General features: G+C 33.1%; 1 protein-coding gene across 11 annotated transcripts in view; it reads right to left on the bottom strand.

The window, feature by feature from the left end:
* RIMS1 (regulating synaptic membrane exocytosis 1) overlaps positions 1-22,583 on the bottom strand; it is a 476,384-nt gene that overhangs the window by 89,369 nt on the left and 364,432 nt on the right. For 7 of the 11 annotated variants that reach the window (XM_049895220.1, XM_049895192.1, XM_049895246.1 and 4 more), the window contains 3 exons: positions 21,248-21,277; positions 8,650-8,762; positions 1,965-2,131 (listed from right to left, as the gene is read on the bottom strand). The exons of the other annotated variants lie outside the window; for them this stretch is intronic. In XM_049895220.1, the coding sequence (XP_049751177.1) occupies positions 1,965-2,131; positions 8,650-8,762; positions 21,248-21,277 (310 nt within the window). The remainder of the gene's footprint in view (positions 1-1,964; positions 2,132-8,649; positions 8,763-21,247; positions 21,278-22,583) is intronic. 11 annotated transcript variants of the gene reach the window in all.

Below are 22,583 nucleotides of genomic sequence, written 5' to 3'. Positions count from 1 at the left end.
AAACAAAGTTAAACAAGCTGTTCCAATAGAGAGCTTCTCCAAACCTTAAATACACTAATGGGGGCTAACAGGAAAATGTAGCAACTAGAGTTTGGAAACACTGGTCTATAAATTATATAGAAGGCTATGCAGTCCACTGTTCATTTCAGATGTTGCTTATCTAGACATTTTCTCGGGTCATAATATATTTGGATAGAAGAAATCAAAACCATACATGGTATTTTAAGTGCTTAAACATCGTGGTCATATATAATAAGGATAAAATCATGCCATATGTTTTGTCTCTACTGTCCTTCCTGAGAATATAGGGTACTTTGTTGACTTTTAAAGGATTAAACATGTCTTTAGCAAATGCTATAATGCCTTCTAACTCCTTTTACTGACTTCCAGAATAAAGTTCATTCAAAGCAATGTATAATAAAACATTTCTTGTGTCACAGGATGGTTTGATGGTTTAGTGTGCATCATTACAATATGTGAGAATATCAGACTTTCAGAGTATTAGAAAATTAATTGTTTTTATTTTGAACATTTACATACATTGGGTCTCTCCTCAATCCTAAAACTTCTTCAGTGAAACTTTTATTTCTGAAATATGGTTAAAGAACAAATACAAAATATGCTTTGTCAATAATGGGTCTGATTTACTTAGATGGGACTTGTATTCCTCAGGTCCCTTCTCTTTCAGCAGAGTATTTATTGTGTAAGGAGGTGAGAACACTATTGTGATTTAAGCAAACTTCATGCAAATTTCTTACAACACAAGCGGCCAAACCAAACCCACTGCTCACAACTCACATAATGTAAACAAAAAAACCAGTTGCCAGCAAGTCTGTTCCAATTCACAGCAACCTCATGTGTATCAAAGGAGATCTACAATCCATAGACTTTTCAATGGCTGATTTTTGAGAAGTACTTCACCAGGCCTTTCTTTCAAGATGCTTCAGGGTGGATTCAAACCTCCAGTCTTCTGGTTAGCTACCTAGAGCGTTAACTGTTTACACGACGCAGGGACTTGATACCAGAAGTGGGTAAACTAGAGATGTGTATTTTGATGTCACATCCACCAAATTCTACTCGGAAAGCAGACCAATTGTTATGGGACAAAAGAAGAGGCAGGCAAACTACAGCCCATGGGGTAAACATGGCCCCTTGACTATTTTTGTAAATAGAATTTCACTGAAATACAACCATGCTCATTTGATGTTTATATAGCTTTCATCTGCTACAAAGGCAGAGTTGAGCAGTTGTGACAAAGACTACATGGCCTGCAAAGCCTGAAATACTTATTTCTGGCCTTTTACAGAAATAGCTTTCCAATCCAGGACTAAGGGATGTCCTATGGATTTACTCATACTATAAGAAACTCCTTCAAATATAACTCTAATAATCTCTAAAATTATGAATATGGCTATAAGCTATGTCTGATAGTAACAACAATAAAAACCCGCTGCCGGTGAGTTGATTCCAACTCATAGTTACCCTATAGGACAGAGTAGAACTTAACCAAAGGGTTTCCGAGGAGCAGGTGGTGGATGCTAACTGCCAACCTTCTGGTTAGTAGCCAAGCTCTTAACCACTGCGCCACCAGGGCTCATATCTCATAGTAGACAGTACCAAACGGTATACTGATGATACTAAAAAAAAACATACCCAAAAAAACCAAACCCACTGCCACTGAGTCAATTCCAACTCATAGCAACCACACAGGGTTTTCAAGGCTGTAAATCTCTACGGAAACAGACTGCCACAACTTTCCGCTGTAGTGCATCTACCCAGCGACTTGGTGATGATACTACATAATAGTTAATAAATGTTTAACCTACTTCGGTTGCCATTATTTTAATGAAATGTTTCTGCTACTTGACCTAAACTGTGTTCTGGAAAGAATACTCAGGAAGCTAGTTGTATTTTTTTACACCAAGGATAAGGATCCAGTTTATATAAACAGCATTGCAACTCACCTGATTCTACCCCTGGGGCGCTCAGATTGCTCTGACATAAAGCTTGTGCTGCTGAGGCGTGAGGCACTGCTGGTTCGGGAAATGGCGGACACATCACTGACATCACTATCTGATGATTTGGCAGAGACGTTATCACAGCTTCTGTACTGATCTTTATGTATGTTATACTAAAGATTAAAAACAAGAAAGTGTGAGCTCCATCATCAGGTCGTGGAAAAGAAAGAGACATGCATGGTGAGGTTAATAACTACTTCATCCACGCCAAATAGAAGTGTACCTTTGTAAAAGTAGGTGTGGAATATAAAATAATCCATAAATGACACTTGATAGCCTTTCTAAACACTAACATACTACGTGATTCCCAGTATAAGAATCCTACATCTTTTGAATGGTAAGACATGGTTTATGAAGACTGAGTTATAAATTAAATGTAAAAATTAAATGCTTGGATGGAAAATTCATTAATTTAATTGTTTACACATACATAACATCTCAAAATTGTATTTTTCATTTGTTTTCTAGTGCATTGGTTTCTCTTTCCTTACATTTCATTCACCTTCTACTCTACCCATGGTGTGGACTGCTTCTATCTGTCTACACTTCTTGATTCTTTCTAAAACTTCAGTTTAACTACATTCTCTATTCTAAGATATGACACTGTTTTCAAGTTGTTTCAAAAAATATCTCTCTTCAGAAAAAGGGGCTGATATCAAAACTAAGAGACTATGCCAAAGGCCACAGAGTCAAAGACTGGACTTTCCTTTCTGTTACGATTTTTATTGAACATTTTCAGACGTAAACTATAAACTCAGTGTCATAAGTAAAAAAAAAAAAAGAATTACTATTAAAATTTCAACATATACTCTATCATATATTTAAATATATTTTTATATTTGTCTTTGGCATTCATTCCCTAAGATTTTAGGTATCAAGAGGTAAAAGATCAAAAGCACTGACATCTTATCAAAGCTGTCAAAGTAGTTAATCTATTCTTTTTTCTACTTCCCTGTCTTATTGCTAGATACAGCTTTCTATATAATTATATATGATCAGATTTATATATGTGTTATAATAAATTGTAAGGTTACATAATTACTATAATTTAAAAATACTTAATATATGAGTGATTATCTTAGGTACTGGAAGGTAATATAACTTCATACATAACATAAATGAACATATAACTGAATACTTGAGTACTGAAGTTTCTCACCAAGTAATTTAATTTTAAATGGGTGAGTAATAAAGGAGGGAAAATATAAAACATTGGTCAAACTTGTTGAAAAGTCATCCATGCTCCATATCAAAGGAGTTTTAATGAATCTCAAGGAACTCTTCCTAAAAATTTGTATGAATAATCATCCTACTGAAGTAGCTTAAATAAATTAATGCTACAACCTAAATCTATACGTAAAGAAAGGCATATAAGACAATAATACTTTAAAAATAATCCTAGAGAAGGGATTCACATTTTATTTAATAATTCATTGTATAAAAATTGTTTAGGCTAAAGTATTTAAATGTCAGTTTTAATTCTTTACATCTTGAAGTTCACATCAGGTGTAAAAACAAATCCCGATTTATAGAGTATCTTTCAACCTATTTTTCCAAAGGATTTTTTTTTTTAACAATTGTATCATTTGCCTTTGAAAATCAAAAGGAATTCATATGTTAGTATGTCTAGAACTGAGCTATTTATACTACTTCATGTTTGATCTAAGATTTGCATGATTTAAGATAACGTATTCAAAGCAATGTGATTACATGCTTATTGGCAAATGTTGCCATATCTAATACGATGATCCTGGCTGACATGATTCATTTCAACCAGAACTGTTTTACTTACAGAATAGATGTGGTAAAAACTTAAAATGCTCATAGCATATAACCTGAATTTAATGCTGCTGCTGAGGTGCAATTTTAACTCCTATAAAGCTGATTTTCCAAACTATTCTGTTAAAAGAGACATACTATGTAATTATGTATAATGTTTACAAATGTGTTGAAATGATAGCTTGTCATGACAAAATATGAAGGATTTTAAATCTAATGCCATAGGAATGCATCCAGTTACAGGATATTTTCTGGCATTGGATTAACACCAAGCACAGATGCTCCTCTTACTTGGTAATGCCAATAATAAGCAGTGTATACCACAGCAGAGAGATGTATGTATGTACATGAAAATATTTCTCCAATTAAAGCAATCTTCCTTTTCTATCACCTATCTCCTTCTGGACCTTTTCGTAAATGATCACTTCAGGCTGGTTGCTGTAGAGTTGATGCCCACTCATGACCTTTGATATTCCAGGAAAGAGAAAAAAAAAAAAACAAGGGCTTTTAAAAGACTCTATGTCATATTTTTCTTCTATATTGGGGTAGAGAACAACCCATCATTCTGACATGAGAGCACATTTTTCTTCACATTGATTATTTGAAGGAAATGAAAGATTTTTGCCTTTACTTTTTACTACTACATTTACTTTTTAAAAAATGTTAAAAAATTAATCACTTTTACTTTTTATCAAGCATGCTTTAATTTCCAATATATCAATTATATATTTTAATGTAAATGTATTAATTATATTTTTAGGAACATACTATCCTCAAGAGGAATCTCTACTGATCACTAACCCACCCACTGCCTTCGAGTCGATTCTGACTCATAGCGACCCTATAGGACAGAGTAGAACTGCCCCATAGAGTTTCCAAGGAGCGCCTGGCGGATTCGAACTGCCTACCCTTTGGTTAGCAGCCGTAGCTACAGCAGGGAAATAAGTCATTGGTGTGAGTGGCTCTAATTATAGGGCTGTTATCTTTAGAAGTAATAATAAACATCCTGCAGCTACCTACAAAATCCGTCACATCAATCTTGGTTGGGTTCCTGGGTTACAGAAACAGAAAAAAAATAATTTTTTTTTTTTTTTTTTCTGACACAGAAGCGCTCTTTAAAATGCAAGGGCCTAAATGCAAATTCAACCCCAATGATGGATTTCACCCCATCATTTAGGCATGCAACCCTGCATAACATGAGTGAAAAGAAAAAAAGCACGGTGGCACATTTTAAGGATAGTGAAGAAGTTTAGGGCTTTTTCAAAAGCAAAGTTAGTCCTAATTCTTTACTTAGAATGGCTGTTAGGATCATTTAATCTTTTTAAGAGATATAACAGTTTTCAAAAAGCATCTCAAGAATTATACTACACACCTTTGATAATTATTTGCTTTGAAGAAAGTCCAGTTCTATTGCTGTCGTTATTAGTATTTTAAGAATGGTTAACTAATTTTTAATTTGGAAGAATTTTCAACTAAAGTGTATTGCTTCATCCAAAATTTCAAAGGGATTAAGACACTAAAAAGAGTCAATAAGGTATCAAAGTTCAAAATTTAATCTATAACATGCTGGCTCTCAATAACAGCAATAAAAATAGATCTTTATAAAGTAAATTATAAATAAAAATCTTGGTGTAAAAGGATAAATGAAAAAAAATTTATGTTTATGGGACAGATTTGAATGCACTAAAATGGCTAGTAGTAGTAGTTAGTTGCCTTTGAGTTGATTCTGACTCATGGTGATCCCATGTGTGCAGAGTAGAACTGTTTCACAGGGATTTCAGGGCTGTGACCTTTCAGAAGCAGATTGTCAGGCCTGCATTCTGAGGTGCCTCTGGGTGGGTTCTAACCACCGACATTTAGGTTAGTAGTCAAGTACTTAACCATGTGTGCCACCCAGGGCTACCATAATTATTAAAATTTTCTACTGAAAGCAGTAGACCATATATAAATATTAAAAATGTAGAGTATCTTTTACTTGACATATAAAATAAAAATAAGCTACTCATATGCTATTTAATTTTTTAAAAATAATTTATCTTTTTGTTGTTGTTGATAATGTTTATCAATTCAACAGTTTCTACGTGAACAATTCAGTGATACTGATTACATTCTTTGTTTGAGTTGTGCAACTATTCTCACCCTTCTTTTCTGAGTTGTTCCTCCCCAGTTAACATAAACTCACTGCCCTCCAAGTTTCCCATCTAATATTGTGAGCTACTGTTGCCAGTTTGATCCTATATAGACAGATCTTAAATAAGCATAATGTTCAAGGCAGACATTCTTTACTAGTTAAGCTATTGTTTGGTTTTAAGAAGATTTTAGGGAATATTTTTGGTCTAAGATTTAAAGGAGAGTTAGGAATAAGAGGAAGGAAATAGAACGTGTGACTAATTGCCTCCATGAATAACTGCCTCCTTTGCCATGAGACCAGAACTGGATGGTGCCCAGCTACCATTACTGAACATTTTGATCAAAGAATCTATAGAAGAATCCTGATCAAAATGAGGGAAATGTAGAACAGAACTGAAAATTCTCATGGATTCCACACTCTCTGGAGCCATGGAGGTTGGATGAACCCACATCCAGCCTATGATCCTGAGATAATCTTTAAACCTTAAACTAAAAATATCTCCCTGAAGTCTTCACATACGTGATCTTAACTTTTACTTTTCCTATATTCTTATAAGTTTTTAAAGTTACCATATTTTTGATCTACCATTTTACTGATATTATAATTTATAATAATTTTATTTAAGTAATACAGTAGCATTAATCTATGCAGTAAGTGCAATAGTAATATATTTGAAAGTAGCAGGCTTTTAAATGACTGTTTAAGCACTATGAGAGAGAAAGAGGGGACATGTGCAAAGGAGGGAGAAAAGATAGAACATACTAACTTAATTATATGGAAATTAAAATCCATATGAGAACCTTTGAATTAAGCTGGAATGTGTTTATTTCAATAATATAAGAAGTAATTTGCTTCTTACAAAATGCTGTCTATGTCGCATATCAGGAGTTGTAGGCCTCATGACTCCACAGAGGCCTCACTACTTTTGGTAAATCATTTCCTTTCTTCTGAGTCTCACTTGTCATATTTTGCTATATAAAAAAGTTGGAGTAGAAGATTACTTCAAGCTCTAAATTTCAATGGGAAATTATGCATTTGTTATATTTGGAATCTTCCAAAAAAAGACAAACCTTCTTTTAATGGATTATGGATATTAGTCCCACATGGTAGTTTAGACATCCAGAGCACACCATTTTGTGAAAAAAATTTTTTCCATTGATTGATTGATCAGAGTCTTAGTTCAGAATAATCCAGAAGGCTTTTAATATTTTACTTCAGTCCTTTACTTACCTCTTTCTTGCTTCCTATACGGGCCCGACCTCCCTCCCCCCTTGCTGTTCTATTTGACTTCATCCTAGGATACAACGCTGAGAAATCTATGAAGTATCTCCAGCTTTAAAGAAGCATTTCCAGTTTAAAGAACCTTTCCAAATAACAGCATCCAACTGTGAACAAAAATACTAAATTACCCTGCCTTCTAATTCTTACTGAATTTGTAGTAAAAGAACAAAAATGATGATATTCATAAAGAAGACAGACAAGTAAGCTGATGAAGTGATAATACCATAAAGAATACGCTGCAGAGAAGATACATGGAGCAGGAATCAGTACCTCTAAGGAACATCAAGATATTCTGCTTACTGATTTTTTTTTTTCTTTACTGATTTTACTTTTAAAAAAGTTGTTTCAGACTCAGGGAATGGGGCCTCACTGAATGACAGTGACCCTCGGCATTGTCTCAGCTGAAACCCTTCTGCTTCTGACCTGAGGTGGAAAGTAGACAGACTGTGTCCAACAAAACATGACTCTGTGGTAGCCTAGGTGGTAAATTTACCACTTTGTAACTCCCTCTGTATTTTGTATCTGTCTCTGAATATCTGGCTATATAATGAACTACCTCCATTATTTAAAAATAAATAAGTTTTTCTAAGTCAATATTTCACATCAACAGTATTGATTTAGTGTAATTTTTATGTAATTTTGAATTTCTAACAGGTCATTACTTCCAAAAGGGCTTCTTGAATCAAATAATAAAAGGGTTGACCTCTGGTTTCTGCTGCCGTTTCTGTAGCATTATAAAAATATTCTTAAATAGACCAGAGGATGTATGCAAAGTTACTTTATTAAGTATAACATTCTATTCACACTTTAATTAGAATTATTAGACATTTAGTTGGCAGTTTATAAACTCTTTAGTGTTTCCTTAGACAGTAACATTGAAATGTAAAATAAACGCTTATCAACATTTGAAAATATATGAATTTCAGTTTCTAAAAGTTTGAAATCAGTTATTTTTCTTATTAAACACGGATCACTAAAAAAATCTCATATTACATGATTTTTGTCATTCACTAACAAATCTCAATAGTGACTATCAACCTAAAATATACCTATTATTTAAGACTATGAAATACATATCTTCATATTTAAATACAGTATTATATTCAAGCAATAAAATGGCTTGATATATATACTGTTTGTTTATTTATGTAAGTTTGACTAGTGACAATCGATCACTAAGTGACTTTAATATCGAGTATTTACAAATTTTCTTTTTAGAAAAAAATATTAAATACAAGTTAATGAATAGTAATTTAATAAACAAGAGTTATATTTTATAAAAAATATCAAGAGTAGAGAGGCTTGTAGGCTTTGGTAGAAATCAAGACTGTCATTTGAATGATAATTTCTCTTATATAATTCTGTGATTGCTAGTCCTGCCTGGTATACACACTGTACATTTCTAGAGGGAAACTATTGGTTTGATATCACTAGTTTTACCTTGGAATATTGCTCGCGATCAAGTTCTTGACTAGAACCAGACCCTGTTGTCTGCTTAAATCGATGCACTTTCATTTTCATTTGTCTTGTTCGCTCCTCCACTACTAAGCTTGCTGTAAAAACACACAATGGAAGCCTATTAAAACACGTGAAGCACCTTTGAGGAACTGAATGGTTTAAGATTTCAATGCTTTTGATAGGACTTCAATTAAATGAAATTTAGAAATAACACATGATTAATAAACTAAACATAAAGCAGAGTACACAATACTAGCAACTGTTAATCTAAAGATGAGCATGATTCAAATTACACAGAATGGGGAACACAAATGTTAGTAACAAAAGGTAAGTACCCTATTTCTTCATCTGATATGAAATATTTTCAATTCCCTTCAGAAATGATTGTGTGAAACCAAGTTTAATTGTGAAAATATGTTTTTATTTCATCAACTGGCTGTTGCATGTACATATATACAGAAAACAAATATGCATACTTAACACATCACACATATATGCACATGCTTACATGAATGCACATACCCACTTAACAGCCTTAGCTAACAGCAGTCCCCTAAAAAGTATTTTGAATAAGCAGCTACTTTTCTGAGGCATCCTTTATTAAATCATTAATTTCCACCAGTAGCTTCTCATGAATATTCACCAGTTCTAAAAGTGGATTTACTAAGAGAAAAAGTAAGTCTTCTGTATCTGATGGCTATGTCTGAAACACATATATGAAATACATAAGTTTTGAAAATGGTATTTAAAATCTGTATTTCTTTAATTTGTAGTATGGAAAGAAATGTATTCAGTTAAGCTTTTATGATTCTCCTAAGTAGTTAATTGGGTTAAGTAGTTAGTATAACTATTTAGAAGGGAAGACTGCATCCTTCAATAAAGCACAAGTTTGTTGTTTTTGTTTTTTTTTTTTAAGTCAGATTCCATCTTAAGGAACTTAGCTTCAAGAGCCTGTCTTTAGTTTTTGTTATTTTTATGATTGAAGGAGGAAATACAGTTAATGGTACAGCTGTGTATAGGATAAATTCTTCAAAACCTTGTATGTGTGCTGTTTAAGGCCTAAGTTTATTTATTTTTTACAACTTTTGCAATTTCCCAGGCTACTCTACCTCAGCAAATAAGTGCTAATTTTTATGTTTTACGTTTTGTGTTTTAGTGACTGATGTATTGGGATTTTTGCCAAGGGGTCCTAAAGTTTTAAAAGTTAATGGAAATGCTGACATATCTGATTGACTTGACTGCTGATTTCATCTCTTAACTTCCACAAGTGGGCAAGAAGTTTTATAAAGGCACTTGCTGGCAAATGTTTCCATTTCTAATGATTAAACCTGGCCCATCAGCCTTGATAAAAGATACTGATATCCACCTTAACAATTAAGCAAATATGTAGCTCTTTTGTGTGTTTCAGTATAGACTAATAGCCCATGAGATAAGTACATTAAGTTTGAAATTTCTGGCTATCTGTGTTAGCCACACTTTTAGCAGCAAGTTATTAAATGGTTATTTTTGTTTAAATTCTGTAAATTAGACAGACAATATCAATCTTTAACATCATAGTTATGTGAATTATACAGTGACACAAACTTGCTTTGGAAATTGACTTCAGAGCCAGAAAATAGTGACATTATGAACAGAGGATGGTTTAATGAAGCGCTTGAGAAAAGAGGTTCAGAGAGTTATTAATTACCTGACAATAAAACCCACTGCTGTCTAGTCGATTCTGACACATAGTTACCCTACAGGACAGAGCAGAACTGCCCCATAGAGTTTCCAAGGAGTGCCCGGTGGATTTGAACTGCTGACCCTTTGGTTAGCAGCCGTAGCACTTAACCACTAGGCCACCAGGGTTTCCTGCCTGACAACAGTAACGCAAAATGCACTTGAGAGTAATTAGGAATTGTGAGAAATGTATTGAAAAAATGGTATATTTATAAGAAGCCACATGCCATAGCAGAAAATGGGCAAATATCTGTTCTCTGCGTTCTGCCTGGGTACTTCTGAGTACATGCTCAGTGATTTACTTTGAGCTTTGAGGAAGTCAAATGAATTGTGATCAGTTGTTCTCTGTAATTGAAGATTATAGCAGTTCAAAGCAGTCAACTTGTAATAAAAACAGATCTAAATGATACTGTTAGCGTAATTATTCTCAGTAAATGATATCAGTTTTAAGAAATTTCTGACACTGATTAGTCCATAGCTTTGTAACATTCATGTCTCATATCATGAAATTCTTACGGAGGATAGCTACTTAGACACTGAAAAGATTATTTCCCAATGCTAATGGCCTAAGCAATCTGAAACAATTCTCATGATCTAACCTTGTTAGGACAACACCTCCCCTCTCTAAATAGGATTACTTAGCTTATTTAGATCTTCATTTTGCAAAATTCAAAACTAAATCATAAGAAGTCAGTGGCAGTCCAACTCAACTGATTCTTTAAAATGGTTTCAAAGGATTTTCATCTTTCAAAAATGACTATTTATTGTCTTTATTCCTAAAGAAGCTAAAGCTGACATATTATAATTTGTAAAAGAAAAGAAATCTCCAAATTAATATTATGACTCAAAATCATGAGTGGACCCCTTGACTCTACAATAACAATGCAACTGTTATGCCATGCTAATTGCTTGTTCTTGGGTTCCAAGGAGAGCCCAAAACAAAATGCAAACCGCATATCATCTACTTACTCATATGAAAAAGTCAGATACTTATATATTATTGCACACATTTTTTTAGTATTTCTCATTATTTACCAATGATATGTACATTAGTGTATATTCTGAAATACTTGCTTATACAAATTATGTTTCAGTAAGTTTTTAAATAAACATCAATAAAGAACGTTCAGTGTGAATTTGGAAGTTATTTAACTTTACTAAAGACCTTCGTTGCTTCATATTTTATTTTTTTTAACTGTATACTGTGAAATAAAAACGCATTATTTCCGGATTATATGTCAGTCTAAACAGTAAGACAAGTTTATGGACAAAAAAATAGAGTATTTAGCACAAGTTTGAACCAGAAAATATGATTACATTAAATTTATATAATTTCTAAAAGGAATAATAAACAGATATTTAATAATGATTAAAAGTGAACTGAATCATTGGAATATGATCATTTGTTGAGTATTCACTATAAGTAAAATTAACCACAGCCAAGAGAGTTCAAATACTTTCAAAAGAATGACTAATGATCATGATTTAAATTTTATATGATTTTAACAATGTTAATGCCAACAGCAAAATTGTAATAAGAAATAAAACATTTTTCAATTCTCCCATAAATCCTAGTATTAATTACATTCACAGTTTAAGAACCTTCTGAATGTAGTAAACTTCACAAAACTAACCAAATCATTAAAATGCCAGCTGTCATTTCTTTATAAGACATTTAAAATATTAGGGATCTTCTGGTTTTTTATTTTTAAGAAATTTCATAGCTGCCATGTACTAGAGTTAAATAACGCCTCTCATTTTCTACAATGAATATAATTATCATGTAATTTCATTTAGTCTTTTAATGAAAATGATAAGCTTACATATAATACAGTCAAAAGACAAGGACATTTACTAGAAACTGTTGTAATTATAGTGTCATAACATATTAAACAACTCATCTGCCTTAGTGCCTAAAATGTAATCAACAATGCAATTTTGTAAATGTCTTTTTTAGGTTGGAATTTTTCAGTATACTTTCTACAAGCTAAATTATGTGTTAAACTATGCTTTTTTTTAAAAAAAGTATTGATTTACCTAAAAATACTCATTGAAAATGATCACTTTTCTTTAAACCTAATTTATTCTATATACAGTATTATTTCTATATACAGTATTATTTCCACCCCCTGGCATTTTATCAGTTGAATCTACATATGTAAAAAATCAATTCAACATTATAATTAAGTGCAAACTGAAACTTATCTTTAGGGGTTAAATTAAAGCCACACTTGTGAACTCTTTTCTTGTCCTCTAAAACTCAATAAGCAGAATTTTGATTATTCAGGATGAAAAAAGTAAATATAATTTAAAAAGTGCTGTAATTTATTAAAATTTTCTAATGCAAAGTATTAGATATTACCAAAAAGAAAGACTCAGACTAAAATAATTACTGCTCTTCCTTTCATAAAAAAAAAAAAAAAAAAAAAAAAATTTTTTTTTTTTTTACCCTCACTAAAAGTTCTTAATCTGGCATCATGGATGATCTTTAATGAGTCTGTGAGCAGGCTGAAATCAGTTGCAAATATTGTGTTCCTGTTTATATGCATTTTTCTAGATCTATCCCTTTCATAAGTTTCTTAAAAGGGGAGTGTGACCTAATGGGAGAAAAAAAACTTACGAATCTTTTATAAATCTTCCCTAACCCATCACTAAAAACTTCTACAATATCTCTCCTCCCAGAAGAATGTAATTTTCTGGGAAGCTCATTACCAGACCTTTGCGACTTGCTTAAAAATATTGTAAATAGTATGTTGGTGTTAGTTGCTATTGAGTTGACTCCAACTCACAGTGTCCTTATGTATAAAAGAACAAAACATCACCTGGTCCTGAGGTTTCTTGTCTTTGATATATCTGAAGTTATTTTTGAGGCTATGGTGTCAATCCATCTCAATGAGGGTTTCCTTTGTTTCACTTGACCCTCTACTTACATGTAATTCAGTATCATTATAATTTAAACATTAAACTTTCATAAAGATATTTTAAAAGGTTATTTATGAATTTAGATTTATATAAAAATACATTTGCTCAGATCTTCAACTTCCTTAAATCTTTCACATTTCCCCTTATGCATCTAGGAATTAAAATGAATTTGAAATTCAAATGTCTGTGTTTATAGGCAAAAAATAATCCATATTAATATACTTTTAAACTTTCCAATATTTTTCAATAGTTTTAGGTGAAACATGATGGTAAAAAAAGAATAGAGATGATAAAATATTCTCTGAGATACCTTAAAACATAGATATTATAAGCATTTTATTTTTTTAACAAGGTTAGCAAGTACATGTGCCAAAGGTGATGCACGATAACATCTGGACAGGATAATTAAGCATGCCTCGTTAACTAGGATGTGCTACCACACTTTATGAACAGATAATTAGTGCCTCTGCCTCCATGGTTTATAGCAGTACAATGAGAGTTCACTGACAATGGAGCCACATCCTTGCCCCAGTGCATCTCTCAGAAAAGGCAATGGTAAATGACCACATACTTGGCAGTTGTCAAGTAAAATGAAGTATCAATGAAACACTTACAATGTCTTAATTATTGACATGAGCAGGAAAAAAAAGACAAGGACATTTACTAGAGACTGTATTCCTAATTGTAATTATAGATAGTGTCACAAAATATTTGAGCATTTTTATTTTAAGATATAACTTTACTGATAGTGGGAACTCAAATTCAGTAGACAATATAATGAGGAATACAGAAATTAAGAAGTAATGAAAGATGAAAAGATTTAGCTGAGTATTCAAGTCTATAACCAGTATAAACTATTCAAAGTCTGAACAGAAAGACATGGTAATTTAATTTATAAACTAGACCTTAAAATAGTCTTTCAAGATTGTTTGATATTTTAAAATTAAAAAATACTAGTCTCTGCTCACAGTTGTTTAGGCTTTAGAGGAATAAGAACTATTAAGGTAGATAAACATTCCCCATCCTTTTGGGAGCCAGGTAGCAAAACGGAAAGAACCTAGGATTAAAGTGACAAGGCATAGATTATAGTCTTAGTCCTATCACCATTCATCAGGTCATCCATGTCACTTTGGGGAATTCTTATCATATCTCTCCATCCAGAGTCTTTATTTGTAAAATGAAGAGACTGTTCACAGTAACTACCAGCTGCCATGTTCTATGAGTCTATATTATTTTGGTAGGGTATTGGTAATTTGTTTTGATTTTTCACTTTTGTAAATAGTGAGAAATTACAGTGACCTTTTGTCTCGCTGTATTATCTAATTTCCAATGTTTTTGAATTTGCCAATTTATCAAACTACAAACATTAAGAAAAAAATTCACCAGTCATATTTTACATCACTATTTTCTATTGTTTATTTAAAAAAATGCATTCCTTTCATGTTTATCCTTATTTTTGGAATAAAAAAAGTGTATTAAGAAACTTTGGTATAATACTTATCTACCCTCTATCCCCCACATACATAAACACTATACATACATAAAGATGAAATGTTTAAAATATTTTGACTATGTAGAAATACCCAAGTTATGGGTCATTTTCCTGGAATAAAGTGAATTAAATGAAAACATCACATGGCCTTTAAAGAAAATAACCCGTGCTTTGGTATAGACAAATGAAATGCAATATTGGCATAGGTGACATGGGCAATTTGCATATATACTCAAATCTCACTGCAGCCAAAATCATAAGACCATCTCTTATTCTAGAATGTATACTTTGACTGTATTATCTAGAGCAAAACTCAGGCAAACATCCCTTCTCAGAGTCAACAATCCCGACCTGTCTGAAAATACTAGCATCACGAGTTGAGAAAGTTAGGCTCTTGGTGAAAGAAGCTGTCATTTTACCTTGTCCTTTTGTGTTAAGCAGGACTGCTGTCGCTAGATGCTGCTGAGTTGACTTTGACTTACATAGCAATACCACGTGACAAAGCTGCCCCGTAAGGTTTTCTTGGCTGTAATCTTTTCTTGGAATCTTTACTGAAACAGAGCGCCCGGTCTTTCTCCCGAGGAGCTGCTAGGTGGGTTCTGCTGGATTGGTTCGTACCGCCAACCATTTGGTCAGCAGGAATATTTAACCATTGAACTACCAGAGCTCCTTTAAACAGAATTAAGTAGTTTTTTAAAAACATATTTAGATTTTGAGAGGGAGCACTATCTTCCTTACGAGGCACTTCTTGGAATACAGTCTTCATGACCCAAAAAAACCCATCATGAGGGACAGCCCATATAACTAAGGCTTTTCTGGGGATAACAGAACCAATCACTGAAGCGGTCATGTGGTTCATCCCAAGTGACTGCTAACATGTTTGTCCGTAATTTGTCATTATTCCAATAACATTAATGACAACACAATCTATCTTGAAAGGCTTGATGGGGCATAACTTAAAATAGTGTCTTTGCTAACTTCAATTTATTTAGTCTTTTCCCACATTTTACAATAGTTATGGGATATACACACCTTTAGAGAAAAAGCATAAAAGAGTCTATCCACATGGCTAGACACTTGCCTGACTTCTATTTTCCTTTGTACTTTCTCCACACAGCCCAGGAAGAAATGGGTAATGATTTATTCCTTCAAGTGAATATCTCTTACAAGTTGAGGCTTGGTTGAGGTAAGTGTCAAATACTTTGAAGTCAAAAAAAAAAATCTATATTAATATTATAAATGATTACAGTTGAATCAGCAGAATAGGAAAACAGGGTGAAGATCATAACTTCTGAGTTGTTCTGTTTGGGCTGCTCCACCCTGTATGTCTCCAAAGCTTCAAGAGGAGGCTAGAATGGCAGTAATATTTATGGGTTTGTAGTAAAAAATATAAATGGATAAATTAGACACTTTTACTATTGGAGCTCTAAATATTTATGAATAAGGATTCATAAATATTCATAGTAAGTGTTCAGAAGAAGCAATGCCTAGGAAGATTAAGAAATTTGCACTTTTGGAATCCTGACATATAACAACAGAAAACAGATCACCTGGCCTAATATTCATATATTAAAAAAAAACGTTGCCCTGTAGTTGATTCTGACTCATGGCGACCCCGTGTGTGTAGAGTAGACCTGTGCTCCACAGGCTTTTCCAGGCTGTGGCTTTTTGGAAGCTGACCGTCAGGCCTTTCTTCTGAGGCACCTCTGGGTTGCTTTGAACTCCCAACTTTTCAGTTAGTGGCCCAGAGCTGAAACCTTGTGTGCCTCCTAGGGACTCCAACACGCATATATTAAATAACAATAAAAATGTCAATGAAATTGAATACCCTTGCTACTTAATGACAGTTAAAATGACGTTGATTCAGAAAAATACACAAATCAGTTTATTTTAGCAAGTCATGTTACATAACTTGCTCCTATGTTTTACAACTATATTGTACTATTAAAATAAATGTGCAAAATCATCTACACAACAACTAATGTAACAGGGAATAATTAAACTTAAAGTTTTTCACTTTTTAATGTAAATTCCACCTAATTAAGATGAATACTTAATAGATTCACAAAAATTGTATTATGCATGACTTAGCATTCAAACTGTTCTTGCCAATATTCAGAGAAGGAAAGTATAGGTAATTTACTTAAGATTTATTATAGAAACTTTGTACTTAAGAATACAGTGACTATAGACAATCCTTGAACAGGTACTATGATCTAGTTATGATAATTGTTATATATTTCATCAGGGAAACAGGAAAACAAAAAGCAATAAAATTCTATTTACTCTTTATTCCTTTTCAAATCACTTCTTTAATCACTTGAACTCTAATTGCCTCTCATTTTTCACGTGTGTAAATTATCTATCTTCTATGATAAAGGAAATTAATATTTGTAGAAAAGATAGCATAATGTGCTTTGTAATGATACAAAATTGTTTCCAAAATCCAAAAAGTTAACGTACTCAAGAATTGCTATCTAAAATCATATAAATTAGAAATTTATTATGACAATAACATTTTTCTCACCTGGAAGCCATTTACTTTCTGTTTCAGTTTTGATCTTCTTTTATCATTATTTCGATGCCCCCAAACTACATTCATGGGCTCTTTAAAACTGTCCAAGAAATGTAGCAGAGAGGGAAAAATTGGCTTACTTTTAGAATGAATAATTAAAAATATGCCTATAAAGCAGTATGCGAAGTCTAAAATGATAAGGTCTCTCAGCTTTCAACATAAAAGAAGGAAGTAAAAGGTAAATGCAGTAGTATGAACATTTACAGCTCCTCAGTTAGCTCTTGGAGACTGAGGATGTATCTTTTTGAAATGCAGTGGCTTCCTTTTCTCAAGTTGCATGGTAAGTTGAGAAGCAAGCAAAATATTTGAATACTTAGTTGAATGCGCTCATCAGGGTGAGCTGGATGCCTAAGTGGGCCCTTCAAGATCCTGGTGTCGTAAATGGTAGGTGTTACAGCACCAGGGAGCAGTGGACTGTGGAATCAAAATCTGGTTCTGTCCCACAGAAGCACTGTTACCTTAGGCGTTTTACTGGACCCCTTTTACTTTATTTTTATAAAACAATACCTCCCTTGCAGTTGTGCAGGTTACTGTAATTATGTGGCAACGCATGCACGGCAAGTACTCAATAAATGTTTTATGGATTAATAAAATCAATTGTTGGAGGGGATGTAGAGCAACGTGGTTAAGAACAAGGTCTTTGGAGTAGTGCCTGTGTCTAATTCCTGGTGCTACCACTTACAGACGAATGACTGATTAGGAAGTAAGGTTTTAGCCTTCTTAAGTTTTAGTTTTCTCAGTTGGAAAACGAAGGTATTAACAGCTATATCTCAGTGGTGGTTGTGAATATACAATGAGATAAGTAACATTTTTAATTGAGTCACTGATATATATACAGTATGTGCTCAATAAATTCTATCTACTATTAATAATGTTGATAGTATTTTACACCTCCCTTTATGTGAACTTAAAACATATGCTGGAAAATTCATAGACTAGTCCCTACAGTTATGGTGACTGTCCTCATCGTCATTTTGTTGTTGTTGTGTTCAGTCCAGTCGATTCCTATTCATAGCGACCCAATAGGACAGAGTAGAACTTCCCCACAGGGTTTCCTAGGCTGTAATCTTTATGGGAACAGATTGCCAGGTATTATTCTCCCTTGGAACTGCCGGTAGGCTTGAACTGCTGACCTTTCGTTTAGCAGCCAAGTGCTTCACCATTGTGCCACCAGTGCTCCTTAAAGAGGACACTGTGACAGGATTTGAACCTCTGTGAGGGAAATCCCACTGGATTTTGAGTCCAACGCCTTAACCACTTGGCCATCATAGGTCAGGAGTTAGGGTGACTAACCATCCTAATTTGCCCAGGTATGTCCAGATTTTAGCACTGAAAGTCTTGCATCATGGGAAATGTCTCAGTCCCTAAAAAACTGGGACTGTTGGCCATCCTATTCCTTCACCTACAATTCATCAGAAATAAACTCTGTCAGCTAGGAATGGTGCTATTCAGTCCTTATCTACTCAAACCCAAAACCAAAACCAAACCCATTGCTGTCGAGTAGATTCTGACTCATAGCGGCCCCATAAGACAAATTAGAACTTCCCCATAGGTTTTTCAAGAAGTGGCTGGTGGATTCCAGTTGTGGACCTCTTAGTTAGCAGCCAAACTCTTAACTACTGTACCATCAGGGCTCCCAGGAGTACTAACTTGAATTCTGCAATATGAAAGATCTCAGAGTAAGACTTCGGTTCATTGCAGCAGGGTTTCTATGTTAAACAATACTTGTCATTTCTTATGAGGTATGTGAGCCTAAAATTTGACTTTACAGAAATTTATTGAACTTGCCTCTATCTTTTCTGAGCTTCTTTAAATCTTGGTGCCTGAGCTGCCTGCCCTAAAATCTCAGGTGAGAGGCACAGCATCTTATGCTACCCTGTGCCTTTATGGAGGTAAAGCGTAACTTATCTCTTTGGTTGTTTTTAGCCATGTGGCTGATTCTCTAAAGCACGTCCACATCCCATCTCTGAGAAAGACTTGGCAGGGTGAGGACATCTCTCAGTCAGGACATCAAAAAAAAAAAAAAACAAACCTATTGCAGTCGAGTTGATTTTGACTCATAGTGACCCTACAAGACAGTATAGAACTGCCCCATAGTGTATCTAAGGAATGGCTGGTAGATTTGAATTGCCAGCCTTTTAGTTAGCAGCAGGACTCTTAACCACTGTGCCACCTGAGCTCCCAGCTAGGACACTAGGACACATTGAACCTCTAAAACTGTAACAAACTGACATGCTCTATACTGACGTCTTAAATGTACATACTTCATGGAGACTTCAGGTTGTACCACTTATAGATTTTTTTTTTTTAATTATAGCTTTCAATACATATGGAAGAGCTCTAAATGAAGAATTATTATGTTTTACTTTCTTTTAGATAAATGAATTAGGTCATAACTCACTTTCAATACGAAATTCTCATGCTTTTATTGCACTAAAATTTATCTTGTCAACCCAACTAAATTCTTCTGAGTCTATTTACAAATGAAATATATTGGCCGTTTTTGTACTGCTAAATCTAAAGTGTGTGTTTATGGCATCTGATTTTAAAATTCAGGAAAGTCAAAAATCTATGTAAAACCTACACATCAAAACATCTAGATCTCATTGAATAATATTTCATTTTTTATTAATATCTATTTATTGCCTAGTATGTCAGACACTATGTCACAATATGTACATTATATGTGAGTATAAATGTAATTATATTTTTATAAATTCAACCTAAAATAAGTAATAGAATATTATCTCCCATTTCCACTTTGTAATACTGAGGTGCATAAATAACACATATTTCAATATATTAAGAGTTAGAGAAGTACATTTGAAAGTTATGCCTATTAAAATGGGATGCACCAAAGTACCGTGGAAGGAAATCACAAGTAAAAAGACCTAGTTTTGTAGTCTACTACTTATTGGCAATATGAATGGGCAAATCTCCTTATTTCTCTGAACCCAAGTTTCCTCATCCATAAATTATGGATGATGCTACTCTCAGAACTAACTTTGAGGATTACTATGGGCAAAAAACAATTCAATCATTAATCATATTCAAATATTGAGGAAATACTTTTAAAAAACTATACAGAATTATACACATTTTAAGTATTTTATGTTAATAATACATCAAGCTGAAAATGCATGTTCAAGTATTTGATTATCAGGCCAACAGTAAAAAGGAATAGGAAATCATGTGGGTAACACATGAGAGTGGGATGAGGCCTGGACCTATCTGGAACTCAAGCACTAAGACCTAAAAATAATGTGGTTGAAAAGACAATAAGGTAGCAGGTCAACAATGTGTGACTACTGAAGCTGAATGGTTTGTTTTTCCTATTTCCCTCACGAAGACAGGATTAATGGATATCAGAAAAAAATCGATGCCAAAAGGAGTAGTATTTAGGCAGCCACATCCTGGATGCATGGCTGCAGAGAGGGTCACAATATTCAGTAACATTACTGCTATTATCTGGACGGCCAAATCCAGGGGCTTTCTACTCCTTTGTACCTAGATTCTAGTCTGTGTAGGAGCTAAGAATTAAATCCTTTATCAATGAGAGCAGAGAAATGTAAACAAGCAAGCAAAAACAAAAAAATCTATTAGTATTTTCCAAAGAGAACTGTTTTCTAGTTGTCTGTATGGATAAATTTTGAAGCAAAAATATTCTTAATTTTAAAGTAATCCTTTTCTCTTTGATATGAACAGCTCATAATATGAAATAATTAATACTAAATGCCCTAAAGAGTCATCTCAGGGAAATGACTGTTAAGTAATTTTGCCCATTATTTCAATGAACACACTTATATAACTCTTACATATTATAACAAAAAAGTAACAGTATTAAATGGTTAAAAAGTTATATTAATATTTACCTGTTGTGGAAGAGTTATATTTTTCTTGTTCTTCAATGAATTAAATGCACATAATGATGGAAACAAAAGAAAGAAATCAGCAAATTTATAGTTAGATGTGGAAATACGAATTAAGACAATGGCATGAACAATAGAAATGTACAACATAAATGTGACATGATAATACAATGACAGACCAGGAGGAAGTCTCAAATATGGCACTAAAATCAATCAAAGAAAGAATGACTATAACAATTTAAAGATGTAAAATAAAAAAAGAAACACTGGAAAATGCTTGCCATTTGAAGAGTATATAGTTCATGTTTTTTTTCTTGCCTTTTCAGAATTGCATAATAGTTCAGCACTAATTTTGCTATAACAGTTTAATTTAAATCTGTTGTGATTCTTTATTGTAAATGTATTTCAAAACATATTTAATGCTCATAATTAAAATTTTTATTTCAAAACTGATATTTTTGACAATTTAAAATTTCATATAATAAAAAGTAAATTTCATTTTTTACTAGATAGTAGGCATTTTCTTTCCACTGTGAAAAATATTCTGTAACACTTTCCACATGCAAAAAAAAAATAGTAGTTTAAGTAATCCTCTCTTCTCCTCCAATTATATCAAAATATCTCAAAGTGAAATTACTTGCTTCTCTGAAGACTATATTTCTTAGATATTTCATAAAGCTTTAAATATACCTCCTTGTCAGTATAATGCCTACTGATAAATAATAGCCTATCTAAATATTTCTGAAGTGGAATATCATTAGAATTTTAGGTAGCAAATGTAATACAAAAAAATAGGACACATAAAACATAAGTGGGACACCACTGTTAGTTTTTAAATTATGTCTAAATATTTCTTCTTTACAAAAACATCCAGTTAAGCATAAAATAACATCACTTGGTTGGTTTCAGAAAGTCACCCAACATTTTTTTAATACAACTGATTATGTTGCTTTCAGTTTTACTCTACATACGAGGTACATCGGAATATAATGCTGGAATATCGCCAGAGAAATTTCTTGGAAGTCTTTGCTCTCAATTATCGCATACCATTAGTTATCTAAAATGTATGGCTACTTTTTCAACTACTTAATTTCAAAATCTGTATCGTAATCACTCCTCTTCTTTTCCCCTAAATATACTCCAACATAATCATCAGGTACCACACAGCAAAGAGGCTAGCATTTCCAATTTTTAGAAGAAACCTCAAAATACTTTTTGAAAAATTAAGCAAACGTCTTTTCAAGTGATATCTTAATCATTAAAATGAGATTGCTTTTATGATACAGAGAGTAGTAAATTCAAATTACAAGAGAAACAAATCCAGTCAAACAAATGAATC

Source organism: Elephas maximus, chromosome 1 (assembly GCF_024166365.1).
Source record: "Elephas maximus indicus isolate mEleMax1 chromosome 1, mEleMax1 primary haplotype, whole genome shotgun sequence".
Taxonomy (NCBI): Eukaryota; Metazoa; Chordata; class Mammalia; order Proboscidea; family Elephantidae; genus Elephas; species Elephas maximus.
This window is presented reverse-complemented; position numbering and strand designations above follow the sequence as displayed.